Raw genomic sequence first — 13,554 nt, forward strand, 5'->3', positions numbered from 1 at the left:
TTAAGAGGAATTTAATATTATAAACTTAGGGGGCCTCAACTCATTTTGCATTAGATACGCTTAGATTACACATTCCTTATCGCAGCAGAAGTGATCTTTCTAGCTACAGGATATTTTAAAAATTTGGGTAAAACTAATATTGGTTGAGTTTTTTTTTTTGTTTGTTTTTGTGGTTTTTTTTAATTGTGAATGAGAAGATATTTTAAAATCTTGTCTTGTTTCCTTTAGGTGTAAAACCTGCTAACAAGAAATGGGTCCCAGAAGCCACAGCAAGATTTCGGATGTGCACTGCAGGAATTAAACTTCAAGCCAGAGTAGTTTCTTTCAACAAAAGTGGTGCTGGAATAGAGCTCATTGATAATTCCACAGCTTGTCCAAGAATAATCAGTGAAATTTTAATTAGTGAAAAATTAGCTTTAAAGGAAGGTCTGCCAAATAAAGATGGGCTACCAAATACGTCTGCTGAGAAAATAGAGCCTCAAGGTGACCAAAGCAGTCTTGTTAATTTCTTTTTGGATTGGAATGATAAGAAAATTGAGTATCCCTCAACCTGACTCTCCTTTTGACCATGTCTAAAATGTAATAAATATATCAGTTTTAAATACATCATGAAGCTTGTGATTGGGTGCAGGTTGTCCTGCAGGAGGCATGATAGGTACATGTGCAAGTCACTGGGGTTGTGTGTTAAACAACTATTACTTAAATATACTGTAACAAATTATAGCAAACTTGAATTATGACTAAAGCGTCTATTGCATAGTGGGTTGTAGGATCTTATGTTCAGCAATATTAGAATTAACTAGCATTGATTGATTGTAAGAAAATTAGATATTTTCTGAGGAACAGAATATCCAGTGTATTAGTGTCAGTGTTCAGTTTTCATTTCACTGCAGTCACACTAAAATGACTGGAACATGTTGATAGACTGGAGATGTTACTTAAGTGGATAGACATGTGCAACTGTGATGAACTTGTATATATGTGTAGAAGTGCTTTGCTCTGTGCTTTACTAGTTTGTGTTTAATTACTTTAGAAACCTCTTCTGAGCAGTGGCAGACAATAGAATTGCCTGTCAATGAAACTGTATCGGTCCGTGTAATGGAAGTGATAAGTCCAGACTTGTTTTATGCTCTACCAAGTGAAACCAGAGGTAAGAAATGAAGAAAATCTCTTGGTTTATCTAGTTGGTAGCAATATATTTGGAAGACGGATTCAAGATGTTTAAGATTATAATAATTAATCGAGAGCAGGGGTGGCTCTATGTATTTTGCCGCCCCAAGCATGGCAGTCAGGCGGCTTTCGGTGGCATGCCTGCAGGAGGTCTGCTGGTCGCGCGGATTTGGCGGCATGCCTGCAGGAGGTCCACCGGTCCTGCACCTTCAGTGCACCCGCCACCGAATTGCCGCCGAAGCCATGGGACTGAAGGCAGCCTGACTGCTGCACTCACAACGACCAGCAGTCCACCCTAGGCACGCTCTTGCTGCGCTGGTGCCTGGAGCCGCCCCTGATTGAGAGACTACCAAAATACATCTCAGACAGTAAGAAAAATGCAGATATATAAATATTTTTATTAAAAAAGCCTTGCGGTAACTTTGGTAAAATCAGGCCTAATAATAAGCTTTCCTATGGTATGTATATTTATCATGCTTGAAATATCATGAAGTACTAACAGATTCTGTTCACTTATTTTTAGTAGATCAAGAGAAGTTGTGTAGGTTGATGACTGAACTGGTAGAATATTGCAACACTCAGAACAATCACTCCTTCAGACCAAAAGTCGGTGAAGCCTGTTGTGCCAAGTTTGCAGGTGAGAGAGAATTCTTGCTAATTTTTAAAAAAGGAAAAGTTATCTGAATTTCTGAATTGCAAAACTTGGGCATGTTATAAAGGATAGATGGCAAAGTCCAAACCTTTAAGAAAAGAGATTTGTAAAATCCTTGATGTGCCGCAGAACATTGCCATATTTCATTTTATATGTGGCTTCTGTTTAGTTACAAACAATATGTGACAGTCTAGGCTAGAAAGTAAGGGATGCCTCATGCGTCTGAAAATCCATGGAGTTTTAGGAGGGGCAATATAATGATCTAAACTGGAATTCAGTGAGGCTACTTGAGTGAACTCCCCTATTCCTAAGCAGTTTTATATGTTATCCAAAATGAATTTTTTCAGGCGCATCCCAGAGGGGAGTCTTGACTGAGTCATTTATTTCAGTATTGTTTCAAAGAAGAGTTCTGCCAAAGAAATCCATAAACATCACTTCCTGTAGCACTTGAATTTTCCTTGGAGGTCTCCTATTCAAGTACTGACCAGGCCTGCACCTGCTTATGTGATTGGACATTGGTGTCAAGATCACAGTCCAAAGTGGTATAGCTGCAAGCAACAGAACATTCCTGTAAAGTGAATCACAAGGGTGTCAGATGTGTCAATGGTTCCAGGAGAGATGAACAGAAATACTACAAAACACAGTGTTAAATATAGGCACTGAAGTCAAGTACTAGATGAAAAGATGGCTAACAGAGTGGAAGTTCTGAGTTACTTTGCTATTTGAATGAGGTGGGGGGTTAAAAGAGATGTTGAGGAATTTGTGTCCCTTAGAAGTAAATAGAAGCTAGCACTTGTGGTAGGTCAAAGGAGTAGGCAATTATAGAAATGCTATGTATTTTTTTTAAACACCCAGAAAACACAATTAATGTTACAGCAGAGATGTTATAGTTAAGACTGAGACAGCAGTTAGTAAAATGTAATTGCTGCTTTAAGTGGTGCAGTTGATGCTTCATTAAATTGTGTGCAGATCTTTCCCCTCCTTTTGTGCTGGGATGTGAAGAACTCTCCTTGTCAAGGCCAGGTCATGGGTAGTTAGATTTTAGTAGCTGCAGCCAGAGTCCGCAGTCATGCAACAGCAGTTAGGAGTCAGCTGAGTCAGGATACCGGGAGATCAGAAGACAAACAAGAAATTGGAAGCAGAGTTAAGCCCAGATCAGGGTACCAGGAGGCCAGAGCTAGGAAACAAACTGGAGATCCAGAACCACAAGTCAGATGCCAGGATTCAAGCCGGGTAAGGATACCAGGAAATCAAGAAGCATAAGGTGCACAGTCCAGAGCATGGTGGAGCTTGTTTTGGATACTTTCCTGTGCTTGCTGCTGGCTTAAGTAGGACCAATGGGCCAATCAACTGCCCAGGGGCTTGACCAATTGGACCTTGGGACAGAACCTTGTCTTGGAGTTGGGTTTCATGAGTCCTAGATAAGCCATTGTGAGTGGGCTGCCATGTACAGCAGTAGTCTCCAAAGTGGGGTGCACAAGAGGATCCTTGGGGGTCCGCGGCAGTAGGATCGTTTTTGTTTTTATTTTTTTTCGTCAGACAGGGGTCCGAGTGGCGCTTTGTTTTTTTTTTTCTTATTCGGCACTGCAGGGGGTGCATGCTCCAAAAAATTTTTACTGATAGGGGTACACAATCAAAAATGTTTGGAGACCACTGATCTAGACAGTTGGAGTATGATTGCTCCCTTGGAGCCTGTGGACTCGGTTCGAGACACATGGGTCATGACATCACTCCTTCCCCTAGCGGCACCCTCTGGCCAACATAGGTCTAAGTTTTTCTCAGGATGACTCCTATGGAAGGCCTGAACCAGGGTGAGAGCATGAATGTTTTCAGCTGGCTCCCAAGTGTGTTCCTCTAGGCTGTAACCTTCCCAGTCAGTGAGTACCATAATTTGTCCAGCTTAATCTTAAAGTTGAGGACTTTGTGAACCTAAGTTCCCTCTAAGCTACGTGGCCATTAAGGGCTGCACGCACAGGCAGGCAGTGGGGAGAGATGCCTCTGCCATGGCCCCACTGGAGCTGCCATGGCCAGGGAGAGGTGCCTCAACCCCGGCCCCCAGGCTGCTGGGCTGTGGGGGTCCTCTCACCCTGCCACAGCCCCGGGGAAGCCTGAACCCCAAACCCCTTATCCCTAGACCCACTCCAGAGCCCGCATCCAAATACTCCCACTCTTTGAAGGCAGTCTTAATTGCCAAGAGCTTTTTGTCCAAGATCTCGTAGTTTCATTTGGCAAGGATAAGCTTCCTCCAGTAGTAGATGATGGGGTGCAGTATTTGCTTGGCTCCATGGCTCTGCGAGAGGATTGCCCCAGTCACTGTGCTAGATGTGTCAACTTCTACTACAAAACTTGCATCATGTCTGGGAGGGCCGATACAGGAGCAGTGGTGAAGGCAAGCTTTAGCTGTTCAAATGCACGCTGGGCCTCAGTTGACCTGTGGAACGGAGTGTTTTTCCAGGGTAGGGCATGGTTTTTTTGTTTTTTTTAATTCAAAATTAACTTCTGCTAAAAGTTTGCCAACTTTAAAAATATCCTCGATCATGCATGTTGCAGAGGGCTGCCCAGTTGCGGGCAGACCAGACCTTGTGTGGATTGAGCATAGACACTCTGTTGTCCTAATCTGTGCAGGATCGTATGGATGTGAATGGTATGTTGGTCCATGTCATCTGAGAAGATCAATATATGATCTAAGTATACCACTGTGAACTGGTTCAGTAGGTCTCATAGCATATTGTTAATGAAGTGCTGGAATGTTACTAGGGCATTAGTCAGTTCAAATAGCATAACTAAATATTCAAAGTGTTTTTCAAACCTGCTATGTCCAATCTTCCATTCACCCCCCTCTTGGATGTGGACAAGTTGTAAGCTCCCTGGAGATCCAATTTAGTGAATGTGTGCATGGCCCCCATGCTTTCCAACAATTCAGGGATAAATGATAGTGGGTAACGGTTTCATATTATCTGATTTACAGCTTGGTAATCGACACAGAAGCAGGGGCTGCCACCCTTTGCTTTTATGGAAAGGGCTGGGGCACTGGCTGGTGAAGTCGACATGCAAGTGGACCCCAGGGCCAGGTTATCTTGGAGATATTCTCCCAACATAGCCAGTTCAGGCTCTGACTCGGCGTATCTGCTCAAATGGAATTTTCACCCTGGCTGGAGTTCTGTGGGGCATTGTAGTCCAGATGTTGGGGGAGGCTTTCTGTATTCTTTTTCTCAAGGACATATTCCATAGTTCCCCCAGTAGGTGTTTCAGTGCAGGTGACTACATCTACTTGAACCCTCTAGGGTCTGGGTGCAGCACTTCCTGGTCTCTGGCTGTGTTGTCAGCAGAATTATGATGGGAAAGTGACCACTGTTCTCACCAGTGAATGAAATGATAATGCATGGTTATCCAGGAGATGCCAAGGATCAGGGGAAAATGCAGGGAATGGATCACACTAAATTGTATTATTGCTTAGTGTTCCTGCCATAGGGGGATAGTCTCCTCCACAACTGGACCTGAAGACAGCAGGTATCTGTCAATTGTGTTAATCAAGTCAGGTACAGCCTTGTGTAGCAGGGGAATCTGAAGGGCCTGAGCTGTAACTGCATCCGTAAAATTGTCTGCTGATCCTGATAGATTCCCCTCCAACACATCCTCATCACTCAGGGGGTCCCCTGGGATGCGCAGCTGGATAGGCACCTGCAAATGGAAAGCCCCAAGATGGGGCTGAGGGTGTGTTTTAGAGAGGACTAGGATACGGGTCTGTTTTCCTCCCAATATGCTTGGGCTGGCTTGTTTTTCCCCAACCTCCTCGGCTCTTTTACTGGGCAGGCCAAGATGGCATGGCCAGATTCGCGGACTAGTTTGTCTTTCATTTCCTCCTGCAAGTGCCTTGGAACTGGTGCAGCTGCTCTGCTTCATTCCACTCTGTATCCGCTGTGAGGCAGCGGAAGTGTGCTGTGTAGGAGGCCTCTGTGCCTTGACCCTGCCAGAGTCTCCCTTGGCCATTCAAACTTGGTGTGGGTCATCCAAGTTGGCTGATATCGACTGGAGAAAGGCATCCCAGTTAGACAGCACAGAGCTATGGCCTTTCAGTGCTGAGGTCGGGTGGAGTGGGGGGATTAGACTAAATCTCCTGGCAGCAGGCTGATTACCAAGGCCATTATCAGTGGCATAGTCCATTCGGGCAAGTCGGTACACTGGTGGCTGTTGTGGTTCAGTTGGGTTCAACTTCCTTGCACCGGGATCAGTCCTATAGGGTTAGTGTGGTCCAAACAAGTAGTAGTCAGAGCCAGAGTTCACAGTCACGGGACAGGAGTTAGCTGGGTTAGGATACCGGGAGATCAGAAGCAAAAGACAAACTGAATATCAGAACCACAAGTTAGGAACCAGAGTCAGCCTGGGTCAGGATGCCAGGAAATCAAGCAGCAGGAGCAGGAAGCACAAGGCACAAAGTCCAGAGCAGAGTAGTTTGGAAAGCTTCCCTTTCCTGCTGCTGGCTTAAGTAGAGCCAGTGTGCCAGTCAGCAGCTACTCTGGGGCTCAGAGGTGGAGCCTTATCCTGAGGCTGGGCTTCATGGGTCCCAGCCCCAGGTAAGCCATTGCAAGCAGGCTGTCACATTAAGAGTTGGAGTATGGTTGCCCCCATGGGTCCTGTGAAACTGGGTTCAAGACCCATGGGTTATGACACTCCTTTTCTTGTGCCAGATTTTCCTAGTATCACTTAGCTCCTTGGCTGCACAGCTCAAACAGGAGCTAGTAGTCAGTGTATGTTTACATGGCCTTACCTGGGTGACCTTGATCTTCTGAGAATTGCAAGACATAAGGTGAAGAGGAACATTCCAACTCCCTACTTCAGGGTGATTGGGCTAGCAAACTGAAATCTCAGATGGAACGATTTAGAGGAAACTCAGTCTTTCTCTCATGTCCCATACCCTCACCAGGACTTCTATAGAGTTTCCTGTCAAGGCATACGATCCAATTTTGAACACCAGCTGTATTTCGTAACTAGAAAAGTTGAGGTTTTGGAGGGTTTGAAACATCTGTAACGTAGCTTAGTTCTTTTCTGATGTTGATTTTCTTTTTAAAAAAAATTAGTACACCTCTACCCCATTATAGCGCCATCTGATATAACACGAATTTGGATATAACATGATAAAAAAACGCTCCTGGGGTGGGGGGGCAGGTCTGCGCGCTCTGGCGGATCAAATCAAGTTCAATATAATGCGGTTTCACCTATAACGCAGTAAGTTTTTTTGGCTCCTGAGGACAACGTTATATTGAGGTAGAGGTGTACTTCTAAATGGTAGTGTTTCGTTTTCTGTTTGTTTTTACAGTATCCATGTATTCTGAATAATCTCCTTTAAATTCTGGTAAACTATATAGATTTAGATGGATTATTATGTAACTCTGGATCCCAGTTTGAAAGTAAACCACTTCAAATGTTTTGTTCCAATTTTTTTTTTCAGGTGATGGCTATTGGTACAGAGCTATAGTTCTGGGAGTTTCTCAGTCGGAGGTGAAGGTAGCATATGCAGACTATGGATGCACCGAAACTCTACCATTCTCTAGAGTGCTGCCGATCACTGCACGTTACTTGAAGCTCCCTTTTCAGATAATTAAGTGTTCGCTTGCAGGTAGAAACACAACTGAACACTATGTTGGCTATTTAGCAGAGAGACTATTTGGTCATAATTTTTTTAGGTTGTTACCATTAACCCCTCTGTTATATTGTCCATCTAGATGAGGACTCAACAAAACAGTACACAGATTAGTCTTTCTGGGTTTGAAAATAGACTTTACAATACTAACTTGAAAATTTTTGGAATTAGTTTAGGTACTGCAGGAAAAAAATCTATAGATAACTGGGAAACTAGGATGCTCCTAATTTAATGATAAGGCTTTTTTTTAAAAGTTTTTGTAACATTTTCTAGGTTTTCGTGTTATTACATAATTTTAAGATTTAAATGATGGTGTAGAGGATGTAGCTAAACTATTTACAATCTAAACTAGAACTCAGTTGTCTCTCATTTTATTTTTTCCAGGAATCATGGAATGGTCTCCATTAATAATAGATTTGCTGAAAACATTAATATTGAATAAGTGTGTCATGATCACAGTGAAAGGGATCAATGAGAATATTCATGCAGTATCTGTGGAGAAATGTTTTCAAAACAGTAGTCTAAGTATAGTTGACAAATTTGTAATGGAAGGTTTAGCCAAATATAGCAACTCTGGAAATCAAAGTATGCTACACCAAGGTAACTGTTTTTTCACCTAAAATATTCTGATTCTTAAATTTATTCTAGTGTTCAAAAATGAATTGTGTGCATCCATAACTAATGTCCTTTGTACTTCTAAAATCTCATTGTATTCAGCCAATTACTGAGGCAATAATGATGTTTTACTGATCAGTTTCCTGTTCATTTTTTTTCTTATAGCCCATGTAAATGAGGCTAGTTGCTGTTGCACAGAATTAAAAAAGCAAGTAAGTAAGATTCAGCCTAAACTTACGTTTTTCTTTTCCAAATACTGATATTTTTTTTAAAACTAGCATGGAAAAGGTGTGTATGGAGGGGGGGTTTGGTTTTGTTTTGTTTTTTTGTAATTTGTGGCTAGCTATAAAATTAAAAAAGTAGTGTTCTAAAAATATGAACTTTCCTATTTTATGTTTTACATGGTCAAATAATTCAGAATGTCATGCAACATGGAAAATATAGGTTGGCCTAATAGTCTTGGTCAATTCCTAGTTTATCACAGATGCATGTAAAAAATGAATGTTCAGGGTATATATGAATGCTATGAGAAGTTACTGTGAATATTCTTCAATGTGTTATACATCATAAGTACTTGAAGAAGCTAGCCAGAATTTGCTGCTGATATTAAGACATTTGAGTTGGACTCATTTTTATGTTTTTAAAAGAAAACCACAAAATATTTATCCCCAGCACAGAATTGCTTACTATGTGTCTGTAAGAAAAAGTACAGTACAGTACCATTACTACTTGTATAGAACTGACTTAATGACATGAAAACAACATTCAATGATGTCTGTAGGATCATTAAAATGAATTTAAGTAAAATTCTAGGAACTGTTGCATAGGAATTAAGGCTATGTAAAACTGGCAGAGCCTGCAACCTTTAAAGAAAAGATCGTTTATTAGAATATTATAACAGCACTATTATATGGTCAAAGGACTACCAGCCTTTTCATATAACTAAGGGTTAATAATGTGCCTATGAAAAAATTAACTGTGGGTGTGACTTGGCATTCGTAATGCCTCCACTCTTGTATTTTTTAAAATAATCTTATCAAGTCTTTTGCAGGTAATAAGCAAACTTAGATTTTGTTTTGTTTCTATAAAAATGAGTGAAATCAGTGTTAAAATCTTACCTTTGGAGTCTCAAAGGCCCATTCTCATTTTTAAGGAGAAGCCCTATATTTAGTGAGAGTTACTATCTTTGAGCGGGAAGTAGAGCCAGAAGCATTCATGGGTTCTGACTGCTCTGATGACTCTGGGGAAAAAGGAGAGTGTTTCTGCTGAACAGTGGTTGTCACAGAAGCCCGGGACGTTCATAAAGGGAATGCTGATGCCAGGGATTGAGGCTGGTAGAGAGTAAATCCATCTTGTTACTGAGCTTACTCTTGCTCCTTCCCTGTCCCACTACAGAGTGAAGCAAAATCATTTTCTCCCAGGTAGCCCTTTGAACTGTAGCCATGAAGAATCCAGCCAAATTTCTGTATCCAGCCCTATGAATGTTGCGGGGGAGGGAGAGTGGGGGACAGGCCATGGAAGGGGTCTGGCTCTGAATCCCCTGAGACAGATGGAGGAAAGACAGACTTAATACATTTCAAAGGGCTTCCAGGAAATAACTCTAGAGGTAGGTAGCACACCACTGAATGGGAGCAAGGAGAGAACTTGGTGACAGGGCTAGGTTCACTTCCTGTTGGCCTGAGCCATTGATCTGCTGACGACATCATCTCTAGCACCTCATCAGAGCTCTCCTTGGGGGTATCTTTTTTAAAAAAAAATTGAGCGCCCTCCAAGATCATTTGATGCACCATGTTGTACTTTTTCACAAAACAGGGAAAGGTAGTTGTGCATTCACTAAACTAGAATGGAGACCCAGGTTCATTTCTGGTACCTAAAATTACTTTTTGAAAGTAGCTCTCAAGTTGATTTGATTAATTTTTAAAAAGGAACATTTACATAATACTTTAGCAGCAAGCATGTTACTATATAATCTTTCTGTCCTTCCCCCACAGATTGAAAAACATGAAGAGATCCTCCTCTTTCTTTTAAATAAACGCGTGGCTCAAGATAAGTGTAGTGAAATGAAAAAATTATTACAACACTAAACTTGTAGGCATGATTTGTGTGTTATATGCTTATAACTGTAACACTGTGTTGCCAATGTTAATGCAATTGCTACTGCTCACTGCTCTTACTCCTAGAATAGTGGCTGTGTTCAGGACCAAAAAAAGCTTGATTTCTTTTGTAGAAATTGTTTTGCTGTTAAATGCTGTTGGACTATATCTGTACGTATGTGAAATGAGAAATTGTACATTTAGACTGTCTGAATCGGAGCAAAGTTAAGACGTGAAGCCTCTGGCTGTTGTTGCAGTTCTTTTGAACGAAGGCAATACTTTTTCTTAAGCAACTTTCTGTAAGAAAACTCTTCAATTGCAAACCAAAAGTATTGTAAGAGAACTTAGTGAAAACTATTCAGTTTTCATTTGCAAGAAAGAAAAATTGGATCGTTGTCTTAGAAAACTCAACTTCATTTTTACATTGAATGTATAGAAAACATAAAATTTAAGTTTGAAATAAAAATTCATGTGAAATTTTAGGTTAATGATCTGTCATGAAGAATAACAGTACAGATACTACTTTTTTCATTGGGTCTGCTTAATGTTCTGTGTCTAACTTACGGTTAGATTTGTTTAAAACCATATTTTCAGCCTTTTATTTTTCCTTATTGTTTCCTCCAGCTGCGTGAGGTAATGTGAACAGCCAAACTTGATTTTTAATTGGCATGTAAAGTATCTCTTCTACCTGCAAAATCATTCCTTTTTTTCAGATAGTTATTCAGCAGTTCTGCTAGGCATTGTTTAATGGTTAGAGCAAGGAATGGGCTCTCAGAACTCTTGGTTTCCCCATCAGACTGCTGCTAAATTTAGACAAGTCACTTAACCTCTCCATCTGTTTATGCATCTTTATTTTATTAATGGATAAAGTTCCTGTATATGCTCAAATGCTGTATCAGTGCATAGTATTTACCCTCTTCATCTGAAAGCATACATCACATTCACAATTTGGCACCTTTATTGACAGACTCAGCAGACAAAGCAAGGGGTCGTAGACATGGAGATTGAATTGCTCTCAACTTTAGAACTAGTTTCCATGTTTGGATGGAAATGTGTATTTCCATTGGTCATGTGCATCTGTTTTGTAGAGACATAAGATTTCAGTTTATGGTGTTGCCAATCTGATACTTTTCAGGAGCACTACAGCTAACTTGAAAGAGTTGGAATTTTTAAACTACTACTTTGCTTGTGCTACCAGACTAAGGGTATGGCTACAATTGAAATTTCAAAGTGCTGGTGAATCAGCAATGTTCACAAATTTGTATTTTTCCCTAAGCACAGGGTGAATCTCTCACTCCGAAATAAATTCCATTTGAACATTTATCATATCCAGTCACAGTTGGCTTTTATTTGAAACTGCTTTATAGCATTCTCCTTTGCTGGATGTCAGATATGGAAAACATACCCTAGGTTATCCCTCTCTCTGTTGTTTTTTTGTGTGAAATACTTATATGGACCAGCAAACAGAACTGGACCCTATTTTAATGGCATTCACTTACACATTATCAAGGAATAAGTGCATTTTTACATGTTACTATTATCACTTCCAGCTCCCCTCTCTTCCTCTAAAAACATTTTGCTTCTGGTTATGAGACTCTGAGTATCTGCCCTGCAAAATCCAGAAAATAACATGCTATTGGCATTCAGACGAGTAAGAAGATAGTACAATATAGTCTCGCTAACCTTGGCTTCCAAAGGAATTTTTTGTATGTAGCACTTGTATAGCTCTTTCGTATTTTCAAAGCACTTTACAAACATTCAGAACCAAATGTGTTACAGTTGAGCTATTAATTGTCAATAAAAAGTTCAGTGTAAGTATTTGGAGAGGAACTAAAAGGCTTTTTTTTTACAGCCAAGATGCAAGTTAGCTTCCCATATTTTTTGCGGCAACAGTTACTGACCTTACCAATAACAAAAACAGAAGGGAGCAACAGTTCCTGTATGGCATTAAGGACAAATTCTGTCTCTACATGGTTCCCATTTATGGCAATAGGAAATGGTGTATGCATGTGTACACTGAAGTTGTTTTTAGATCTTGGTGACTAAGTAAAGTAGGAAACGATTTTCTTAATATGTTAAGATCTTCAGTTTTAACATCTTCTCAGAAGCATGACCATATTCTTAACTAACCTCAATGTCCTGAGAGAGCCCACGGACCCTATCCCATGAATTGACATTCCCTGTCTCCCCCATACCCCTGTGTTAATGATTCCCACTTCAGTGAGTGGCATCTGTACCATCTGGTTATCTCTTGTATCTCAGTGTGGGGTTACCAGGATCACCTTTGCTTGACTTCCCTCTGAGGTAAGCCTCCAACCTATTAAACAGTTGTAAGTTAGCCTGTGACAGATACGAAAAGCTGTTGATCTCTGAGGCAACTGAGCTAACCCAGCAACTCCAGACCCTCTCCCAATACCGTGGGACCCCATGTGTCCCCCTGCCGCCTTCCCAAGCTGTGTGGCTAAATCTGTTGCCCCACAAGTTTCAGTAGCTAAAGCCCTGGGGTGCTGCAGAAAGTGGCTGCTCCCCTGCATCTTGTTTTTAGCCTCAGTAGGAAGCAGTGGGCCATATCCATGTGCTGTGCCACTCTCCCCTCTAAGATCCCCAAATGCAGCATTGTAAGAGAAGTGGTTAAAATTACCATTCCCATATCGCCCCCCCCCAAACACTCGAAGGCCCAGCCCCTGGGTGCAGCAACCTGCTGTCCCCAGCCATGCCCATTAAGCTTCTCTCCCTCAAATTCTCCTACTCTTCAACCATTTCTTGGGTGTCAGTCCAATTCACCAACGACTCTGTCTCTTGCAGTTGTAATGCTCTGCTTCTTTGGTCCTAGAGGTTGTTCATCCCCCTGGTCTGGTTCTACTTGTTCTGTAAGCCCCCTGTAACTTCAGAATTGCTACAGAAAGAGCTCCTGCCACAACAGTGTGCATAGCTTCAATTAATTCTTGGCCTGCTTCCCTGGTCTTCGATGCTTGTTGCCCTGCACCAGCAGTGTCCCCCCACCCCGGCTACTCATGAGAGGAAAGGATCCCCAAATGATTCCTTCCACCCACTTCATCCCCCATGCTGCCCATTGGATCACAGATGGATGCCCCACTTTCTACCCCTCTCGATTGGGCCCAAAGATGCTGGGAAAGAGGGAATCGGTGCCCCTTCTATTACACAGAGCTGGCTGGTTGCAAACGAAGAGGTTGCTGATGCTGCCAGCCCAGCTGGTAAAGGGGTAACTCTCCATGGCTGCATGGGGTATAAATACCCCATGAAACCTCCCTTTTTTGCAGTCCAGCAGAAAGGACCAGGTCAATGCTCACCCTAACCTAGCTCCAGTGGCTTTCTGCCCTTCCAATCTATCCCTGTACAATTCCCTATCTGCTGCAATGGAG

General features: G+C 41.8%; 1 protein-coding gene across 2 annotated transcripts in view; it reads left to right on the forward strand.

Moving 5' to 3' along the window:
- The window catches only part of LOC127033838 (tudor domain-containing protein 1-like), a 57,639-nt gene extending 45,664 nt beyond the window's left edge, over nt 1-11,975 (forward strand). For both annotated transcript variants that reach the window (XM_050922107.1, XM_050922108.1), the window contains exons 19-25: nt 229-483; nt 1,034-1,150; nt 1,694-1,807; nt 7,272-7,439; nt 7,848-8,063; nt 8,244-8,290; nt 10,070-11,975. In XM_050922107.1, coding sequence (XP_050778064.1) covers nt 229-483; nt 1,034-1,150; nt 1,694-1,807; nt 7,272-7,439; nt 7,848-8,063; nt 8,244-8,290; nt 10,070-10,162 — 1,010 coding nt within the window. In that variant the 3' untranslated portion in view covers nt 10,163-11,975. The remainder of the gene's footprint in view (nt 1-228; nt 484-1,033; nt 1,151-1,693; nt 1,808-7,271; nt 7,440-7,847; nt 8,064-8,243; nt 8,291-10,069) is intronic.
- Nucleotides 11,976-13,554: the final 1,579 nt, after the last annotated feature.

The sequence above is a fragment of the Gopherus flavomarginatus genome, chromosome 13, assembly GCF_025201925.1.
Source record: "Gopherus flavomarginatus isolate rGopFla2 chromosome 13, rGopFla2.mat.asm, whole genome shotgun sequence".
NCBI classification, from domain to species: Eukaryota; Metazoa; Chordata; order Testudines; family Testudinidae; genus Gopherus; species Gopherus flavomarginatus.